This window comes from Molothrus ater, chromosome 5 (assembly GCF_012460135.2).
Source record: "Molothrus ater isolate BHLD 08-10-18 breed brown headed cowbird chromosome 5, BPBGC_Mater_1.1, whole genome shotgun sequence".
Lineage (NCBI taxonomy): Eukaryota > Metazoa > Chordata > Aves > Passeriformes > Icteridae > Molothrus > Molothrus ater.
Genome location: NC_050482.2, coordinates 59,657,176 through 59,678,016, shown reverse-complemented (window position 1 = coordinate 59,678,016; position 20,841 = coordinate 59,657,176). Strand labels below are relative to the sequence as shown.

The 20,841-nt window shown below is 45.0% G+C and overlaps 2 protein-coding genes across 6 annotated transcripts in view; both read right to left on the bottom strand.

Moving 5' to 3' along the window:
* Window positions 1-1,271, bottom strand: part of DGKI (diacylglycerol kinase iota) — a 209,818-nt gene extending 208,547 nt beyond the window's left edge. For 2 of the 4 annotated variants that reach the window (XM_036401344.2, XM_036401345.2), the window contains exon 1: window positions 910-1,246. In XM_036401344.2, coding sequence (XP_036257237.1) covers window positions 910-1,103 — 194 coding nt within the window. In that variant the 5' untranslated portion in view covers window positions 1,104-1,246. Of the gene's footprint in view, window positions 1-909 lie in introns of all 4 variants that reach the window. The other 2 variants (XM_036401342.2, XM_036401343.2) reach the window with 2 other exon arrangements.
* Window positions 1,272-7,087: 5,816 nt separating this feature from the next.
* CREB3L2 (cAMP responsive element binding protein 3 like 2) overlaps window positions 7,088-20,841 on the bottom strand; it is a 74,414-nt gene continuing 60,660 nt past the window's right edge. For both annotated transcript variants that reach the window (XM_036400703.2, XM_036400701.2), the window contains exons 9-12: window positions 16,478-16,577; window positions 15,434-15,560; window positions 14,600-14,825; window positions 7,088-13,772 (exon numbers count right to left, since the gene is read on the bottom strand). In XM_036400703.2, coding sequence (XP_036256596.1) covers window positions 13,697-13,772; window positions 14,600-14,825; window positions 15,434-15,560; window positions 16,478-16,577 — 529 coding nt within the window. In that variant the 3' untranslated portion in view covers window positions 7,088-13,696. The remainder of the gene's footprint in view (window positions 13,773-14,599; window positions 14,826-15,433; window positions 15,561-16,477; window positions 16,578-20,841) is intronic.

Here is a 20,841-nt window from a genome sequence, read left to right as displayed (position 1 = left end):
CTACAACATTAGTTACTGATGGCGTGCTGCCTCCACAGGGGCTCTGCAACTAGAATTAGGTAAGACTCAAAAACTTTTTGGCACGGACCTTCTCAGCCAGCAATCCGTTTGGGCAGATGCTGGCAATTAGCAGCTCCTTGCTGGTAACAGAGGAACAGACCAGCCCCACCGACGGCTCCTCCGCGCAGGTGTATTTACAGGAGCAACAAAAACATTTATTTGCCATCAGACACGTGAAGCAAATGCACAGCCATGAAAACGGAGGACCCTGGTTATGAAAGTACCGTCCTGCTCAGGCCACCCGGTGGCTGTCGCTGGTGGTCCCCAGCCCGCAGCCACGCCTGGGCACAGCAGCCCCCCTATCTTATCAGCCCCCCTATCTTATCAGCCGCTGGGGCTTACGCAACGGCGGCCGGCGCGGGTGGGGAGCGGGCAGGGAGGGGACACCGCACTCCGGGAGAATCCCCACAGCCAAACCCCTGCCGGGAGCAGCGGTGCCGCCAGAAAGGTTTTTCCCATCCCCTTAAGGAGCGATTGGAGGCGCCGGGATCACGGGCGGCTGTGTTTCCACTGAAAAGGGCAAGCTCTAATCCCCAGCCAGCCGGGCAAGACCCCCGACTCTGGCACGGAGTAACTCCGAAGTTCACCCACATTCCCCGTCACGCTCCCCATCTCCCCTGGCGCTGCCGCTACCCTGAACCTGACGGCAGCAGCAGGGCTGAGAGCAGTTCGCTCGCTGGCTTGAGATCTGGGAGAGCTCTTTCAGAGTTCGCGATGGTGAAGAAGAAGCCCCTCGGGTGTCAGGCGGGTCCGGCGGTGCTGCAGCCAGGCAGCGGCGTGAGGGCAGCACAGCCGGACCCGGCTGCGCCTCCCCACGCAGCGAGAGGCGCCCGCCCGGCCGGCACCCACCTGTAGGACACCTGCTTCCTGAAGGTGAGGCTCCGCAGCTTCTCCTCCAGCGACTCGTCCGCCGCGGACAGCCCCTGCTCCTCCGGGATCCCGGCGGCGCCCGCCGCCTCCCCGCCGCCCTCGGCCCCCCGGCAGCCGCCGCCGCCGCCCGCCGCCCCCGTCTCCTCCCCGCCGGCCGCGGCGGGGGGGTTCATTGCGGCGGGGCAGCGGGGCCGACAAGGAGGAGGCGGGGGCAGGGGAGGCCCGGCCGGCGGCTGCAGGCGCTGGGGGGCGGCGGCAGCGGCGGCCGGGGGACCGCAGCTCCCGGGGCCGCGGGGCGCGCTGCGAGCCGCGGCGGCTGCAAATGGCAGCGCGACCGCGCAGCATCCATCGGCGGCCGCACTGCAGCGGGGCATTGTGGGAAACTCCTGCCCGGCCACGCCCCCGCCACGCCCCGCCGGCCGCTGGCCAATGGCAGCGCCGCGCCCCCGCCGCGCCCCCGCGGCCGCGCCCGACCGCGCCCCGCCCCGCGGCCGCGCCCCGCGACACACACCGCGAACACCGTCCGAGAGAGCATCTTCCCAATGAACACCTTCCGAGTAAGCATCTTCCCAACGAACACCTTCCCGTCACACCGCGAACACCGTCCGAGCGAGCATCTTCCCAGCGAACACCTCCCCAGCGAGCCCCTTCCCGTCACACCGCGAACATCTTCCGAGTGAGCATTTTCCCAATGAACACCTCCCCAGCGAGCCCCTTCCCAGCGAACACCTTCTCGTCACACCGCGAACATCTTCCGAGAGAACACCTTCCGAGCGAGCCCCTTCCCGTCACACTGCGAGCACCTTCCCGAGCGAGCCCCTTCCGAGCGAGCACAGGAGCCCCGTGAAGGGCTGTCCTGCGCTGCCCTCGTCTGCCAATCGCTTCCAATTTGCTCCCCCTGTGATCTCAGTTTGGTGCACTGAGTCTCAAAGCGCCCAGCGGCAGAGACATGTGGCAAGCATCACGGTGCCCTTTGGTAAAGTTAACTGTACTCCCACCTTGTTCTTTGCTTCTCCCTTTTCTTCATTAGGGGACACTAAGGAAAACTTCAGAGGAAAGTGTCAGCATGTTTCAGCACAAGAGGTGACAATAAGATTGAAAAGTACAGAAAAGGTTGAGGTCTGAGGGTATACAGAAATTATTGCAGGAATTATGCACAGACAGTGCTTTGTTTTCTGTATGCAAAAGTTCCCTGAGGTAATGCAATCCAAAACAGAAAGACATTAAAAAAAATTTAAAAAGCAGCATGAACAGTTAAACTCTAGAGAGAAGGCAAACCCTACAGGAAGAGATTTCAGTAACTCCTGTGCTCCACAGATGGCTTCCCTAAGCAGCCGTGCCTCTTCTGTGTGAGCCCTGTGCCAATCAGGTTCATGAGAGTCAACAGATTCCTTATTCCTCGCTCCTTTCCAATACATTCCCAGATTACTTTCAATTACTAGTGAAGCACGTAAAGCATAATCAAACAATGTAAAACCCTTGCTTATTAGAAGCAAAACTAAGATTCTTATGCAGGACTGTAAAAGAAAGGTCTGGATCCTCCTCTGAGCTGTGTGCAGAGAGATCTCCAAACCAGCATGGAGCTCCACTGGAACCATTGGTCCTTTTCCATTGAGAGCTGGGACCTCAGCTGGAAAGTCTCCAGTTGAACTTCCAGGGAAATCAGCAGTGAATTTTCCTTGTGAAAACATTCAATTTAAGACCATGTGACAAATATTTTTTGCAGAACCAAAGGAAACCATCTTGGGGTGGACCTGTCAAAGAGCAGTTCAAAACCAGCCCAAAAGTCACTTCCAAGAGTAGGGAGTGGCACCATGAGTTCCTCTCTTATCGGTCCTATTTTGAGGTTTTGTCACTGGTGAAAATTGTGTGGCCTGTTGCTATGAGAAGATGCCAATGGCATCTGCTAAAAAACCTGTAACTGCAAATTAATTTTGCACTCGGAGAGCAGAACACTGTGCATCATCTCACAGCTTTATTCTCTCAGCCTCTGGTCCACATGAGAGCAGCTCTGTCGCCTGTGCCCCAGCAAATGGCTCCACCTCCCCCAGAGCATCTGGAGCAGAGCCTAACAACTCATCAGGAATTCCTACCCCCTCTCCAGTGAACATCCATGCCACTGAGCCACCTCCTCATTCTGCACAAGCTCTCCTGCAGCTCCTGCTTGTCAATAACCCTTTTATCCACATGACCAAATTTACACCCTGCTCCGGGATTACCTATTTTTCCTCTGACTGCTGCAATTTGCATGACTCATTTGCAATATGAAGAGCTAAATTGACTTCCTTTGCCTTTTTTTTTTCTGAATATGAGCAATTATGAGAGAGTCTGAGGCTCGTGAAGGAAAGCCCTGCTTATGCTATTACACCTGTGGTGGAGCTGTCAATCCCTGTGGGTACAGGAAGGCAGCAACAGTGGAAACTTTGTAGGAGTATCACGCTTGCTCCAAGGTGTGGCTGCAGACATACCACTGGGCCAGGAGGGAAAGGATGAGCACAAAAATAGATTTTTAGCAGGTTTTGCCAGTATCTGGAATTATCATGCAAACAAAAAAATCCGAACTCCCAGGTCTGGGTTCTCATCTCCAAAGTGCTGTTAAATGGAGGTTAAATGGAGCACCCCACACCACTCTGTGGCGCCTCCCCTGATTGTCTGGGAGAGCTGACAAGGTTCAGCAGGTGGGGAGCTCTTTTTCCTGGGTGGGAACTTCTCACCACACTGCATGCCATGAATAGCAGGGTGGACGGTGGGAATGATGGAGGAGCTGCAGCGAAAGGAGGGATTTCAGCCTTTTGGAGTAAAGCCAAGGGAAGGTTTATTGCATTACTCACATGCCTGTAAAATCCCATTTTGAATACTCCAGTGTGCATAGACTGTGTGCACTGTGGTAAGTTTTATTGTGAGCAGGAGGGACTGAAAATTCTTTTTCTAATAGAAAAGAGATGGATATATGAAAAAGGGGATTGGGGAGGAAAAGGATGAGGCAACCTTACTTGTTCAGTGTGCCAGGCTAGCCAGGGAGAAGTCAGTCTACTTTAAATGCTCCATATTCCTTAATTTCACACAAAATTCATCCCCAGGTTAGCCTCCAACATTCAGCTTTCACGAAAAAAAAATACAAAACATATAAAAATAAATTTATACGCATAGACATGTGTATGCATGTATTTGCATCTCCTCCAATTGTAAATATTTTTTTTAAATGTGACATAAATGGCCAGCTTCCCTTTCCAGATCCAATGTTGATAAATTGGATCCACCCACAACATCATTCCCTTTTGGTCAACGTTTGAAGGTTTAGTAGAGTGCTGCTCATCCATTGGGAAACTGAGGGATGCTGAGGCTCAGCAAGGAGGGACCCACCTCAGCTGAGCAGATCAAACACAGATTTTTATCAAAAAGGTTTTAAAAAGAGGGCTAACCAGACCCTAAGCATTGCTTTAGACAGAGAAAATGAGACAACCCAACAGTCATGAACTTATTCTTATCTTCCCTTAGCTGTGCCACAGTAAAGACGGGGGCTAGAACTTTAATTTCCTTCTTACTGGAGTGACAAAAAATAGTAATTTTATACTAATGTATAGAACTCGTGCAAATAGAGTGTAAGACTAATTCAATAATGAAAGCATAACCATTTGAAGCCCACAGGGAGGAAACACCAAGAGAATGAGAAATCAAATAAATCACTTTGTCTTTTTGAGGCACAAACTGGAGGGAGACAAGACATGCAAGCATTATTATTCATTAGAAAGGCGATATGCTTTTGTTTCCAATTGCTATCTCCTTTGAATCACCTTGCTTTGCTTAATCTCAGTGTGATTTACAGTGAGGAGGAAGCTACCACTGGCTTTGCAGACCAGGAATCTGAAGCATGGAATAAATAGGGCAAGCCAAATTCACCAGCATGCCACAAGCATGAGGCCCATGTTTCTAAAAAAAATCCTAAAGCAAACAAATCAGGAAAGGGAGCATCAGGAATGAATCTTCCATGAAATACCTTCAAGGGGGGTTAAGTCTGTGCTGCTGTAACACAGGTACAAACAATAGCTAACAGCACAAGGAAAACTTTCTACTTTCTAAAAAATACTTTCTACCCAAACATGCCATGAGAGGCATCACGAGCTGCATTTGGACATCCTCACTCCTGTGCTGCAACAGGAATCAGCCTGAAAAAGGAGTATCAAAACCCAGCCTTGGATTCAAACAGCAAGATGCTTCTCCAAGAACAGCATGCCCTGGAGGCTGATAGGTAGGGAGGCTGACAGCTCATCACACAGCATTTCCCCATTGTGTGGGGGTTTCTTTTTCAGTCACAGGCTCCCTGCAGCATCACCTGCTCTGTGATGCTTCAAGGGTCACATGGAGATCTGAGGACATTCTTAACTGATGGCTAATCACAGGCCTGTGTTTTGTTTGCTTGGAGGAACTGAGCTCAGCTAAAGCTAAGCTGAGGGTAACTTTCCCAATCAGTCACAGTCTAACGATTTTCCTCTAAAAATGCTATATATGGCTTGATGCTGCAAACAAGTGCCCTGGATCAATAGTCCTGGCAAGTTAAACTGCCTCTTTGGAAAGCAAGAGGCACACAGGGTAGATCCTTGGAGAAGAGCTTCTTTTTTTCTTTCCCCACTGCCAATTTCTTTTGCTACTTTAATGTCATTAGCCCCAAATCAAGGCATTTCTGAAAATCCACATCAGCCAGAAATTTAGTGCAGGCCACAGTGTTCCAATTTCCATGGTATGCTGCCTTCCCCAAACTCTAGAGCAGCCTTCTCTAAGAGGCCTTGGAAAGGATGCACCAAAGCCACCTGTCTCACTCCCATTTTCAGCTAAGCTGGAACTATTCCTTTCATGGCTAGTATTTCCTGTGGAAGATAAATTCTTGGTTGCTGTTCTAGGGATGCATGGTACTCATCTATGAGGCCTCCCTCCCAGTAGAAAACTGGCATAAAACAAATTACTGTATATTTGTGATACCAGCTCTGCACAGGGCAATTTTCACATTGGCACTAGGCCATCCATGGTCCAGGTCCCTGGATGATCAGCTGTTGTGGTGTTGTGGGTCCCCAGGATGAGGTAAGAGATGAGAATCTGACTCCAAGTTCTCAGAAGGCTGATTCATTATTTTATCATACTATATTAAAGGAAATTATATACTAAAATGATACTAAACTACAGAGAAAAGAATACATCAGAAGGCTAGACAAGAATGAATAATAAAAACTCATGACTGACCAGAGTCCCAACACAGCTGGACTGGGATTGGTCATTAAGTTAAAACAATTCACATGGAACCAATCAAAGATGCACCTGTTGGTAAGCAACCTCCAAACCACATTCCAAGCAATCAGATAATTATGGTTTACATTTCTTTTCTGAGGCTTCTCAGCTTCTCAGGAGAAAAATCCTGGCAAAGGGATTTTCCATAAAATATCATGGTGACAACCAGCAAAGCCACAGAGTCCCCAGACTGAAAGAATCAGGCATTTCCTTTTCCATGTCTATCAAAGCAGCAGAGGTCAGCTCTGTGCCCTGGCTGGATGCTGGGTTTGGGCTGCAGGGTGTCATGCTGGGTGCTCACACAGGCAGAACAAATTCCAAATTGCTGCAGAAATCTCCCAAATTATCTCAGGGGTGAGGCAGCCTAAGGAAAGGAGCTGAGACCAGAAGAACCAATCCCAAAAAGCCAAAGCAGAAAGTGCTCTTTCAAGAGTTCACTCCAGTTTGAACAAGCCCAGAGCAGGGAAAGGCCTCACCTTCCAGAGGGCTGTTTGCCCACCCAGATCAGCCCCAGCCAGCCCTGTCACTCCAGGTGACAGCTCCTCAGTGTCCCTGGGCTGAAGCAATGCCCCCTTAGCATCAGCCCTCCTGCATCCCACTTGTACAGAGAATTTACTGATAATGGGACTGTAGCACAGTGTTGCACTGAGTGTCATTATCACTGTTAAATGCTGTTGGCCTTCCCTGATTTGCACCCTGACTGAGATATAATTCTCTGCTAACCTCAAAAAGGGAAGGGTAAAACTTCAGTAAAACCCCACATCCTTCCTCTTCTATCACTAAATTACCAGTTACTAAATGGACACATTGCTGGCACACCTGGGAAAGTTGAGGGCCCAGATTTTTTGCAGTCATCAGGAAATCAAACAAGTAGCAATTGCTTTTTTCTACAGAAAATATTTATTTGCAAGAAATGAAAAGCATAACATACTTCACTACATACATATTTAGGCGAAAAAAGCAGGTAGTCTGTTCTCTCACAGAATCAGGCAGATGATTTAAAAAGGAAAAACAGCAATTTCTTTCCACCCAATGGACATGTTTGCAGTGTGAACAATCAGGTGGGACTGTATCCAGATGACAGCACTTGTACAAAAATAGAAAGGTCACTGAACACAGACACAGAGTTAAATAGACATGGCAAGAGAATAGAGATATCTGCAGTCAGAAGAGGCCCCAGTGAAGTTTACAGAGGAGTTTTGAGGGGGGAGTGGTGTGCTTTTGCACTGGTATCACTGTCCCTGTCCTCTTAGAGTTTTAAATGTTTGCACAAACCTATACTGCACTCACATGAACAGAGGGAAAGGCAAACACCAGCTGAAGGGCCCTAGGGGGGTCACAGCAGGGTGACTGCTCTGCACAGCCCAAGGCAATGGAATTGGCCATGGATACTTCTCTTCAAGAGAGCACCAGCAGGTAATTTACCCTTGGAAGGCCAATGAATCTCAGGGAGACTGGGATGTACTTGCAGCACCCTCGGAGAGGAAACTGCTTCCCCTCGACTGCATCTCACTGTGCCTGAGGGTGGTTAGGGCAACAGTGCTCCCAGGGGCCACCTTTTAAGGCAATTTACACCACTTAAAAAAGAAAATAATAATAAAAAAAAGCATTCAAAGCCATAATTCTGCAGACCAAAAATTATACCAGAATATAAAATAATTAGTTTTTTGTACCAAGCCAGAACTGGTCTCTAGAAAGGCCAGACAATCTAGGCACACACACAAAATGACACAGTGCAACAACATTCAGTCGACAATTAATCACAGGACAGTCTTCAGAGCAATGCACACAACAGTTTAACAAGTGCTCAGTGATGTGGAATGTGAACAGGTTTCAGAGAGAAATGCCTGGGCTTTCTGCTGCAGCAAGCCCAAAGTGCCCTGTGTGTTCAGGTAGATGCCTTTATTTAGCAACACTTACTACATGAAGAAAACTCTGTGGGGTTTTGATACCTTTTGATCATTCACCATGCACATGTGCACAGATGCACACACACACACACGCTCATTCTCTAACTGTACAAATGAAGAAAGCAAGATACCATTATATCACTGAATTAAAGTCTGTTATGGTAAAGTCAGATATGAGCAGAGTTCTGTTTAACAAAATTCAGTACCTGCCTCTGCTTCTCCCTCTCTCTCTTCCACTCCCTTCATTATGGACTGCTAAGGCTCAGAAAGATTTTCACCTGCTGTTTAGAGGGTAAAGTGGGATATAACATAAAGGTCAGGTATGCATAAACAGGACTGCATAGCATTAAAGAGCAAGGGGAACAGGAGTGAACCTAAACCTAGCAGGTAACTAATGAAAGAGACTATCACTGCTGATTTAGGCTATTACTGCTGATAGTTCTTTATGGAATCAAGAACTGGAAGGCTTCCCTGTGATGCAAGGAGTCCCTTCACCTGCCTCTTCCGTAAGACAGGTCTACAAATCCAGCATTCCTATGTTCTGTTCTCATCTCTTTAGTTGCAGCTCTTGGAGGAAGAATCTGGAGATTGGTTGTAGGGCAGACAAGAGACTACTGCTAATAAAGAATATCCAAACTCCATTCAGCATCAGATCCAAGCAGCATCAGAAATGAGTTTCCTGCATGATGCACTTTTTTCTACACAGAAATTTGATTCATATATATATCTCACACCTTGGTAAAACAGAAAAAGACCTGACATAAAAATGAGAAAACCAAATTGCAATTTCCCTCTCAATTCTGGAGTCTCCAATGGATGCTGATCACCTAAGCAATGCAGTATTAATCAGGACCAACCTTCAACAAATTCTCTGAATGTCCAATCACCAAATTCTCTGAATGCCCAATGTCACCTTATTGGCCAAGAGAAAGCTACAAGATGGATTGAATCCTTACATTTTCTTTGTAAAGACCTTACTTAACACATACATCAGTTCATTCCCCTTTGCAACCCCCAAAGTTGTCAAACCTTAATGCCAGAAAGTGCAAAGCAGCAACACATCATAGCACTACATTGTTATATAGGCTGGGACAACTTTAGTAGCTACAAAGTACTGACCTATCATTTCACCTTCAGAATACAAAATGTTCCCTTTTTAATTAGTGACTGGAGAAAGAAATATTTTAGTCACCAGGAGTATAAAAATACTCTGTATTCCTCTGTTCTGAGCTGCGTGGGTTTTGAACAATGGCCTCTTGGCATTAGCTAGAATCTAGAGCCCAAATACTCAGTGGAAATCCCTCCCAACGTAGCAATTAGCATCATTCACTCACTTGACCTACATTCTAAAAGTGTCTAGACAGAATTCACCACTGATAGCTGTGAGGGATGGGAGTGGAGAGGTGGGTTGGTTTCTTTAGCAGGGAAAAAAAAAGTTTTTAGATGAATATTTGGTCTATGCAGAAGAATCAAGAACACATTAAGATACACTGTTACACACAGAGATGTAGAGGAAGAGGTCCCCTGTCAGTATAAATCAGACCTGCAGCCTCCAAGAGCAGTGTGTGAGAACCATGCTGGTTGTATCAGCTGGGATCTGGCCTAAGAACCTCAGCCTAATCCATCAGTCTGTGCTGCTGAAAAATATTGAGTGGTACAAAAGAAATGAAAGAAGTGCAGCAAAGAACTATAAATAGCCTGGGGGGAAAAGAACTGAACACTATCTACACCCTACTAACAAGGTTAGAAACGTCACATGCCCTGTGATTCAGACTTTTAAAATATACATATATATATATATATATAATAATGCCCTATATTCCTTCATAGCTTATCTCCCTAGAAGCAAAGACCCAGCAGATCTAAACATGCTCTAAAGCTACAGGCCAAAAGGTAAGTTTACTACTGTGTATAAAATTGTGCTGGTGAGCAACATACCCTTACAGCTGAGGACTTTATCACTTAAGTCCTCTACTGGAAATGGAAATTACATAGCACACAAGGCCTTTGCATACCCTGCCCGTGCACACACATTTGATTCCACAGCACCAAGTCACTGATGAGCAGAAAAAGCACACTGGCAGAAGGCTAAGGCCTCAAGTAATAGAGCTGAACTGACTAAAAGCACTCATTGGCATCCTCCCTGAATATGCCTCACTACTCCTATGCCCTTAACCCAGAGCACAGGAGCTGCCTCTCCATGTGGTCTGCAGTGCATCAGCATTCCCAGCCCTGCCTGCTGAGGCTGGCAGTGCAATGGCACCTCGTCCTGCCTCTCCTGTCCCCTGCTAGGCACAGAACAGGGGCACAAACTCCCTCTGGAGGCCGTGGGTCCTTGCCACACCACAGCCTGTGAGTAGGTGATGGCAGGGGATTCCTGGGCCCCTGGCAGAGAAACCTGTTCTGTTTAAGGCCCCTGAAGAAAAATGATCACAAACATAGCAAAGTGAAGCAGAGCTTTTCCTTACTATAAACTAACATGTAATACAATAAATCCCCAAGCAATGTGTGTGCTAGGTCAAGAGATTCCCTAAAGAAGAGTACCTAAAAATAACTTAAAGGAGCATACAAATTAAGATTATAGTACTAGATTATCAAATACTTACAAGAAACCAGAATGGCCATACTGGCTTGGATGGATTAGTACAGAGGCCTGACCCAGACCATGGCCAGTTTCAAATGCTCAGGATGAAAACATCATTGATTATCTTCCAAACAGATCTGAACCAGTATGCCCAAATAAAACCAAAAAAAGGGCTAAGTTTTAATGGTGGCCAGTGCAGTAGGCTTCAGAGAGGAGGAGCTATTTTGGTTGTGCAAAATCATGTATCCTGTAAGAGCTGAGAAATAATTCCACTTTGGTTTTCACACAGTGAAGCCAGCCAGCTGTATCTGGAATGGGAGGTGATCCATTTAGCTGGCAATGGGCAGGAGCTCAGGCTGCACACTGCAAACTGCAAGGCTGCTAAGTGGTGCTGTGCTTCACACCCTGGGCCTCTTCTGAAAAACATTCAACCACTTGGTTGCCCTCAAAGGCAGCAAACCAAGGGTGCTCTGGAAAAAAAAGGACCATTTAAGGAATTTTCTAAGCTATGACCTTGCCCACTTATACTGACCAGTTGGGGTCAATCCCAGCTTTCTCCTGTCACTTTGCTGACCTCAAGTGGCTGAGCAATGCAGCCACCCCTTGTGGCACTCACAAGTGATCACTGTCTTAAACCATTAAAAAAAAAACAAATACAGACGTTGTTAATGGATACTGGAATGATGCAGAGAACCCAGCAGGATCACTGTGAAGGGAAACAGATGACCCATGCCAAGATGGGAACACTTGCAAAGAAGACTACAACAGCATTTCTCCTCTCACTGTCACCTCAGGCAAAATAATAAGGCACTTGGGTTGAAGAATAGGGCATTACCTAGAAGAGCCAATCTGCACACCAGAACGAGCCCATGGAGTCAGGCACTTGTTTCACTGTCACTGACGTGAAACACCCTCTTAAAATGGCACAGGGAGGACTGATCCACAGTCCTCTCCAATTCACCAAATCCCTCCCATTCATTTCACTGGATTTTGAGTCAGGCCTGAGGGTGACAAATAGGATGCTGAAGGAAGAAAGTCTAAGGAGAATGAAGAACAAGGAAGGAGCTGGTGCAACAGCTGCTGTAATAAAATATAAATTCAATATTTTACAAAATAGAATAGCTGCAAGAAATATCTACTGTACATAGTAAAAAATTATTTGTAAGGCTAGGTTAGTTTTTCCCTTATTTAACATTAGGAAAAAAAATTAAAAGAAAAAAAGAGCTTCAAAATCCTTTTTTTTTTTTTAATTGACTTCTTCTGGTAAACTGTTAAGTAGCTCTGCTAGCCTGCTGAATTAGGATTTTCACATTAGATCCATCCTCAATGGAGCAGGAGTGTCCTTCTGTAGGAACCAGATAAAACCCTGCTCAAATTCTGGACTGAGTTCAACGATGCCCCTGCAAGGACAAACTGCAAGAAGCACAGCTCAGGCAAAGGCATGACCAGGGTACTGAGAGAGAGAGAGGGCACATGAAGACAACACCATGGGAAAAGAAGGAAACAAAGCATGGAGAAGAAGACTGGAACCAGGACCAGACCTGAATGCTGCTCTTGGCTTTCTCAGTGAGCCTGGCAGTCACTTCACCCCCTCATGTGCTCATCTCATTCCTCTTTTGACAGGTCCCCTGCCCATGTAATCAGCTCCTCAGGTCAGAGGCTGCCTTGGCAAACACTTGATACAGGATCCACCACCTCTAGGCATGGGCTGGCCTATCTGTACCCAAAGCAGCTGGTCTCAGATCACACCTCTGGAAAAGCAGGTAAGAGGAAAACAAGACACCTGGCTTTATTTTAGGACAACTCAAGCTTAAGGGGAGGAAATGGGCATTCAGTGATGTCTGTCTGTCCAATTTCAGGGTCTGCCCAGATCACTTGCAGGGTTAGGAAAGCTCAGTTCTCTTCACTGCAACTACCTGAACAGAATGTTTCAAAGCTAATAAATACTATTTACAACAGTAACAGGAAGATGGCAAGGAAAGGAAAACACAAGACAATCTGAGACCGGGTCTACACAAGAATTTTCATCAACCAGCTAGAAGCCAATAAATTAAATCCATACAGTCCTCTCAGGAGGCACTTCTGGTTTAAGCCTTACATTGATTTAATTTGTTGGGAAGGAACTGACTTAAGCTAAATAGATTAGCCTTAAGCAGACTAAAGGGCATCCATCTAAAATATTGCATAAATGTAACAAAACCTGCTTTCTAAACAGATTTAGTTAAACTAGTGTAATTCTCCCACACAGTGTGTGGTAAGACAGTGACTATCTTTGCTTAATTTCTCAAGGGTGGAAGCAGGGAAGCTCACTAGGACTGCATTCAATGCACAGAGAAACCTACCCTGCTAAGTAATAAAGAGACTGGAGGGGAGAAGGAAAAGAGCATGGGGAGGACAACTCAGCAGCCCCATGGACCAGCCCTCTCCTGCCTGTGCTGTGAACTCAGCAGTGTCAGGGCCCTGCCTCAGCAGCAGGCTGCACATGTGCTTCTCCATCCCCCCAAAAGGCTCTAGGGCTGTAGACCAGCAGGCACAGAGCTGTGGTGAGACTCTAAGCACCATCATGCTGCATCTCCTCTCTATCTCCATTACCTTCTCCCAAGAAAACCATCACCCACATGCTCCCATTGGTTTTGCACAATTCACCCTTCTCCAGAATGTCTTTGTGCTCAGATCAGGCTGTGTGCACTTACAGGCACACACACCCACCAGTCACTGGCACACTGCTGGCATCATCTGCCATCATAATTCAGTGCTGCCCTTGCAGTGTTAGACAGGAAAGGGATAAAAGCAGAGACAGGGACTGTGTGTGACGTGAGGAAGGGAGTTACAAAGACAAGAGATCCCATCTGTAGTCACAGCCTCATCAGTCAATGCAGAAGTTGAACTCCCTCTCTTTTGTACTTTGGTTCACTGAGGATGACAAGTCAGGGGAACTTTGGTTGAAAATATGCGGGAAGGAGGGAAGTCAAGAAGTCACTCTTTTTTATTTTTAAGACGTGGCATTGACTCTTCTGTCTATTTCAATTATCTTCAGTGTTTCATTTCCTTCTAGTTCCGAGTTGACTCTGTAGGGAACAAAAAACCAGAGGTTAATGCTAACAGTAAGTTTTTTAAGTACATATCCTGCTTGATTTGGCTAATGCTAAAGAGCCAAATTCAGTATATACCAGCAAGGTATTTGTCAGTTAGCTGAGTCTGGTAACATACTGAATTATACTGAAGTAGTCATCTCTTTGGTTCTATGCAAGCAAAGGGGCAGCAGATGAAAGCACATATATTTAAACCAGTGACTCTCTTTTCAGAGGCCTGAAAAACTTACATTTATGCTAAAAAAAAAAAGCAAACAAAAAAAAATCCCTTACATATATGCTAAAAGTGAGGGAACTCAGTGTGGGAACTTAAGTAGTCAGATAATTGTAGATGTCTGTCTCTTGAGACTGAGTCCTGCAAACTTTCAGCAGTAATGCTTTAGTAAAATCACTGCTGTGAGAAACTCCAGCTCTTCATGCCCTAACCTCATTGAAATTCCAGTGAATCACAACCTCACACTTCCATACAACTGCCAAAAGCTTATTCCTTTGGGAAGCATACAAGAAAGTGCTTTAAAGAAAGGGGGTAGGCCCATCTAACAGGCTTACAGGGGTTAGGTTTCTGGCAGAAGCACCAAGTTTGGTAGCTGTATTACTACAATTAGGATGCAAACAGTTCTCCAGAGCAACAGTGACTTTGCCTACAGGCTCTCCAGATAAAAGCCAAACTCTTACTTCATGTAAGTAAGCTTAGCTGAGCTTACTTACAGCATAGCTGAGCTGCTTGCCTAACCTGTGTCCTTCAGGCATGAACAAGAGTGACACAGAACACCCGTGTGACAAGCAGCCTACCCTGCACTCACCTGTGCTGCTGCAGGCCCAGCAGCACTGATTTCTCTAGCCTTGTCTCGTTGGCTATTGTGAACTGCATGATTTCATCCTGCTGTGTCCCTGGCACAGCTTCCAGGGACAGTGCTGTGAACTTGGAGGTGTCTGTTTGTCTGTCACTGTGATCTGCAAAGGAGATTGGGCTGGATGGCTCCTCCAGCTGTTGAGGCTCTTCATAAATTAGGAGGCTCCTTGACCTCACTGCATACAAAGACAGAAGGCAAAATGAGAACAACCTGGTCATTTCAGGAAATGGAAACTGTTAAGGCAGAGCCAAAGCTGCAAAGGCCTTTTCTTTTCATAGTGATTAACTGGCAATTTGAGAGCTGAAGAAAAAAACCACAGGAATGGTCTTGGTAGGGATCAAAATCCCTAAATTATTCAGAAAACAAGAACAAAATTAAATAATAACTTTGATAATATATTGGTTCATTATGGTTATGTAATACTAACAGCAAAGAAATAATTTGTGCATTTTAACAGTATGAACATCTGCTACCGAGTAGAAACCCTGCTACCCTTCACAGACCACTAACTTTAGTTCTTCAAACAGAAGCAAAAAATTCTTTAAACAGAAGTACCAAGCAGGCTAGTGGGGAAAATATTTTGCTCATTTTTATGAAGTCTGCTGCCATCAGCATAGTTTGCCAAGCTATCCTTCTTAGAAAAACACAGGTATATATTAAAAAATGGCCATTTAAGGAGCAGAAATGCAAGAGGTGCTTGAGAAGGGGGCTGGGAATGGGTGTGGAAAACAAGTGCCTAAATACAACCAAGCAAAGAGCAAGACTGGAATAGCTGTCACTTACCAATGGAATCTGTGTAGGACTCTGGTGAGGAATGCTGCCTGGGCAACACCATCTTTGTAGCAGAAGGATATGGCCCATAGCTCTGAGAGAAGCTGCCAAAAACTACTGCAAAGCACAGCACCACCATCTGGCAAAGGGAGGAGGCAGGAGAGGTGAGTGCACTTGACCCACATGCGCACATGAGAACTGATACTTTATCAGAACAAACCATTTGGGGCCATCCTCACCACTGCACACCTACCAAAGGCACCTACACAATAACAATTCAGTGCTTCAAAGGGCACATCTCAATACTGGGGTTTGTTTTCAATGTCTGCACCAGTCTGACCAGCTGCCTTTTTTACTCACAAAGCTGAAATGCAGATAAAGCTGCCATGTGTGTTTTACAGGCACTGCTGAGGATTTCCAAAGTTATTTCTGCTGCTGGCCCCAGTCTTGCTTCCAAGTGACAGTGAAGCTAGACTGGGAGAACAGCTTATGCCTTGTAAATTATTTCCATCAATTTACAGCACTTTGGGTATAAAGGGAACTTGATAGCTGAGTGTAAGGAGGGAAAAGCAAATGTTTCATTCTACTCATTTTCTTATCTTGACTACTACTACTACTGAAATAGGACAGAGGTAGATTTACAGCCTCAGTCATATTTTGATTTGGTTGAGCAAGTTTATTTTTATTAGTATCAAAAGTACGAGCCTCAAAGGTCACCCTCGTTTTCATTTTACAACTCTAGACACCATTTCCACCATATAATACTGCAGGAAATAATAAAGTGGGTCCCTTGGAAGAGCATTGCTCCTTCTTTCATCGCTGCAGCACCCAACCAAAAGCAGAGGCCCAGTCTCCTCCAGAACTCAGTACCTTCCCACAATCATTAATCTTCATCAGTCACAAGTCTCACCTCCCTCAAAATTATGAAAAAGAGTTAAATCATGAAAAGGAGTTCCCTAAGCTGCAAATTTGCCATTGAGAGGCTTTGCAGAACAAGAGATGTGCCTTGAGAGAGATTCTCCTTCCCTCAGAATTCCCAGGCTTAGGAATACTCACCATAAGACAGGTCCCTGTTTGTGTGCTAGCTGCCTTACACGAGCGGGACACTTTGCCAGCAACCATGGCTTGGAGTCTCTGCAACTGCTGCAGAAGTGTTCTGCAAAGCAAAGATAACAAACAAGCATCACACACACTGACCTGGCTTGTTGGTTAAATGGATTTTTGTTCCAAATTCCACACATGGCAATAATACAGCATTTAGGATAAGGTAGAGATAATTAAAGTCTTCTTAAAATCACTAGCAAGGAGTGTTTTTAATTTTACAAAGTTTTTATATGTTATAGCACTGAAATGTTCAAGATTTTTTGCTTTTCCCTCAGCTTATGTCCCTGAACAATTACTTCTTTAGTACTGTCAGTAAGTTTTTATAAATAAAAATTGTATTTTCAGTGTTTCTATACAAAATGGCACGTTAACAACTGAAACTGCTCTGCATGCAAGTGACCAGCTGCATATATAACCTGACTCTATGTCATGAATTCAGCTGGAGTTTTGCCATTATTTTTAAAGATGCAAAATCAAGTTTATAACTGCTTAGTTAGTTTTAAAAACCTTCAACTTCTCTAGTCAGTTATCTAGTTGGTTATCAAAAGCCCCTTTTCCCAAAATCTTGCTATTTAGTTGTTTAGAACACATGCTGGCTGACTTTTAAAGAGAAGAACTTAAAACCAGACATAGGCACAGACTTCACTTCTCACATTCACTTATTAAATCAAACACTTTAATGCTATTTGTTAAATCCTGCAGAGTTGACAACAATTGCAGATGCTTCAAGTGGGTACTCTGTGTCTTTGACAATCCTCTTGTGGCTGGATTCAACAGTCCCGGACCAGAAGAACCTTTCTGACTGGTTTTTGTTTTGTTTGTTTTTGCTTTTTCTGCTGTAGCATCAATTACTACAGTCAGAACACATGTAATTTAAATGGGGAATGATCTCAAAGTATGATTGGTACAGGATTTTCACATAAGTCTTTTTAACAATCTATCAGCAACCCAAATGCCTGTCCTCAACACAAATATAGTATAATTTTGTATCAAGATGCTAAATTTTCTATTTGTTCCCAAGTTTACTTTTCACTTCTCCTGTAAGTTTCACAATCTACTGTGGAGGATACCCCACAGAAACTCCAGGCAGTTTTGGAGGCTGTTACGTCAAAAGCTAAAGCAAGAGGCAAGGTCAGGATGTCAGAGAAAATAGAAAGAGTATTTTAAGACCAAACTGGCTAAAAGCTAATTGTGGGACAGACCCAGAGGTGCCTTCACAGCTCAATATACACTGGTCTGCCTATTTTCATAGATTTTTTTAATCATCAATGCTCCCTGCTAATTAGGGTTTAATGAATTCAAGGACTTCAGGAATACATTCTGAAACGAGCACAAGGCATTCTCACAGCACAGATTTATCTGGGCCAGCAGATCCTTCTCAACTTGTTAAGAAAGGATATCTTGAATGCTCTTGAGAGCACGGCTTACTCTGCAACTCAGTATTTTAAAAAGAGAGCAATATGCCCACTACAATCCTTTATTCAGTAATACAGAGACCACAGGCAAATTAAGAGATACAAACAGTGTCCACCACCTAAATGAGACCATCCTAACTCCCTGCTCCCTTTGGCATCTCTCCCCAGTTCCTCCTGACATCCACTGCATGGCACAGGGCTCACCAGACCTGTGCACATCATTTCCTGGCACAGAACACCTTGCCCACAGTATTCCCACCACGTGCCACCAACTGGGTTAGACAGCAATGCCCTTCCAACCCTGAACTTTCTGTGCTATTTTGGAAGACTAAATCTTTCCCCCATTTCAGGCCTGACTCACAAGAGGAAGGAGCTCTCCTTCTCCTCCTCCTCCTCCTCAGCTTGGGGGCTGGCAGCAGCAGCAGCAGCCTTGAAATGCTGATCATTCCTGCCACTTTTTGTGGAGGCGTCAGTGAGAAAACAGCTAATGGCTGGTGAGGAAATCAACAGAGAAGAGGCAATTCTCCTCAGTTTGTTCATCTCTGCCTTTTCATGCTCAGTTTAAAAAACCTGTTGGGCAGAGTGGGCCCAGAGAGCTGATTACAAAACAGTCTCTTTGGAAAGTGTAATTAGGCAGGTATTCTGAGGTCTTCTATAGACAGAGGAAGATTCATCCTCCACCTTATTTACCAAATACCTTCACATAAAATGTCTTTCTTCCCCCAGTCATTTATCTGTTTGAGCAGAGCTACTGTTTCCTTCTCAACAGACAAGGACTCAGTGTTTGGAGCTGACAGGATACAGGTGCATTTGCAAACTGTGAGCAAGAACTGAGGCAAGAACAAGAAACAAGTTTGATCAGAGATGACATCAGTTTATCCTGCCACTGCCAAAATGAGACACACCTTGGGGCATTTATTCTCTGTTTGAATCTGGATTCTGAGGTCAAAAGATTTCAATGCAAAAGCTTGTGACTGGACAGCTGCAAGGGTGATCTAGCCCAGGAGAGACAAACAAAAGGAGCAGATCTCTGATGCTCCCTCTAAATACCAGTAGAAAGGCCACAATGCTTTTAGTGGAATGGGTAAGTCCTAACAGAAGAAAATGCAATGCCAAGACAGCATGCTAAGGGGGTTTGCATCCACAGGGATTATTTTCACTGTGTCTGACACTTTTCCCAGGGATATTCAATTAGAGGGTCAATTCTGTAGGAGGTGTGAGTGTGCTTTCACGCTTTTCCCTGCCAATGGAAGCACCTCAAGGAAAGCTGTAAAGTGCCTGAAGACTCCTGCACTTCCTTCTACATGCTGCCAGCAAACTCAGTCTGTCAGTGATGGCTTGGTTTTGGTGCGTATTCACAAATATTCATTTTCAGAAGAGGCCTTTTCACTACCAAAGTATGGAGCAAGTCAAGCCTTCTCTTCTGCTTCCAGCGATACTTTAATTAAGGAGAGAAAACTTGTCACTACAGAAGCACCTGGGAGACTTCCTCAAGTCAGTATTTCTGTTTAAAATCCAACATTGATGCAAACAAACAAAAAAACAACCAAACGACATCTTCTAGGGGACACCAAACACTTTATCCTAATCAAAAGCTTTTAGAGGATTATTCCTATTGTGTGAGGAACAAAACCCAATTCTGATAAGGAGAGAGACAAAAATATTCTGTCTTTTAATTCTACACAGAGATTCTTCTCTGTCTGTCCCATTTGTAGCAAAGGGGACAAACCCCAAAGTTTTAACTAAAAGACCACTTAAATCCACAATCTTCCCTCATTTGAATTACAAAGAAAATCTCCACTATTTTTTTCATAAAAGATGTTTCCGCATAAAAGCCTAGTAAGTAAGTAAGTAAGGAGTTACTCCAGGGCTGCCAAGCTTTGTCAACTATTGCAAGGGTGGTCTGAAATTAGGTGCAATATATCTCATTTCAACTTAAACCTAGATCCTTTACTCCTTGAAAACAATTTGCTAAAATGACTTTATCAGTCTCAAATGAATGAACACCCAATCAAATCAGTGAAGTCTGGCAGCTTTGGTGCTGATAAACCCTTGGTGGGTCAGAGTGATGTGCAACTTGATCTTTAGGTGACTGGGAGTTGAAGGAATGGAAGAATATCCTGTTTTTATTTACAAGGCATTGCCTTTAAGGTGCTTGTTAGTGCAGATCTACACAGCTGGCTGCTGTTACTCCATGGGAGTAACTCTGGCAGCCACTTGCATTCACTGTCAGAGAATGTTTGCAACCCTCTGGATCACTGGCAGGTTCTGCCTTTGGTCTCAGTGCCAAAATATGAGTGGGACAAGCCTTCTTGGTGACTGGGACAACTTACTTCAATACCCAGCACCAGCTTCTTCTCCCACCCTTTGCTTTCTGAGAGAGCAGTGTCCCACATGCTAAGATGCTACTCAAACCAATGGCTCACTCGTGGCTATAAGACAAAACAGGTAAGCATGGAATAATGGGCTTCCTTAGTTTTGAGAAAACTGCCTAGGAAGGAACTTGGATGGGTTTCTTTTAAGGGATTGAGTCACACAAATGAGGAGAGGTAACATATGCTACTGTTCTAATACTAAAGCTGACAAAAATGCTGCACTCACCCACTCAGAGTAATGAGAATTAAAAACTCTGGCATCTTGATCCCCAGCCTCCTGCCTTGTCTTTTAAGATGTGTGAATGCCAAGGGAGATGCTCCTGGATGCAATTTTTTTGACCACACCCACACCTTTGACATTACATCTTTTCAAACCGAGATTTTCAGGCTAAGGCTGGCTTTCAAGGAAGAATTTTCTAATTTTTTTCCATGTTACTGAGAGTAATGAAGGAAAACTTTTATCAGAAAAAAAATTCTCGTGTTTCCATGGTTTGGAGCCAGATTTTGAAATGCAAGCAGGGTTTCC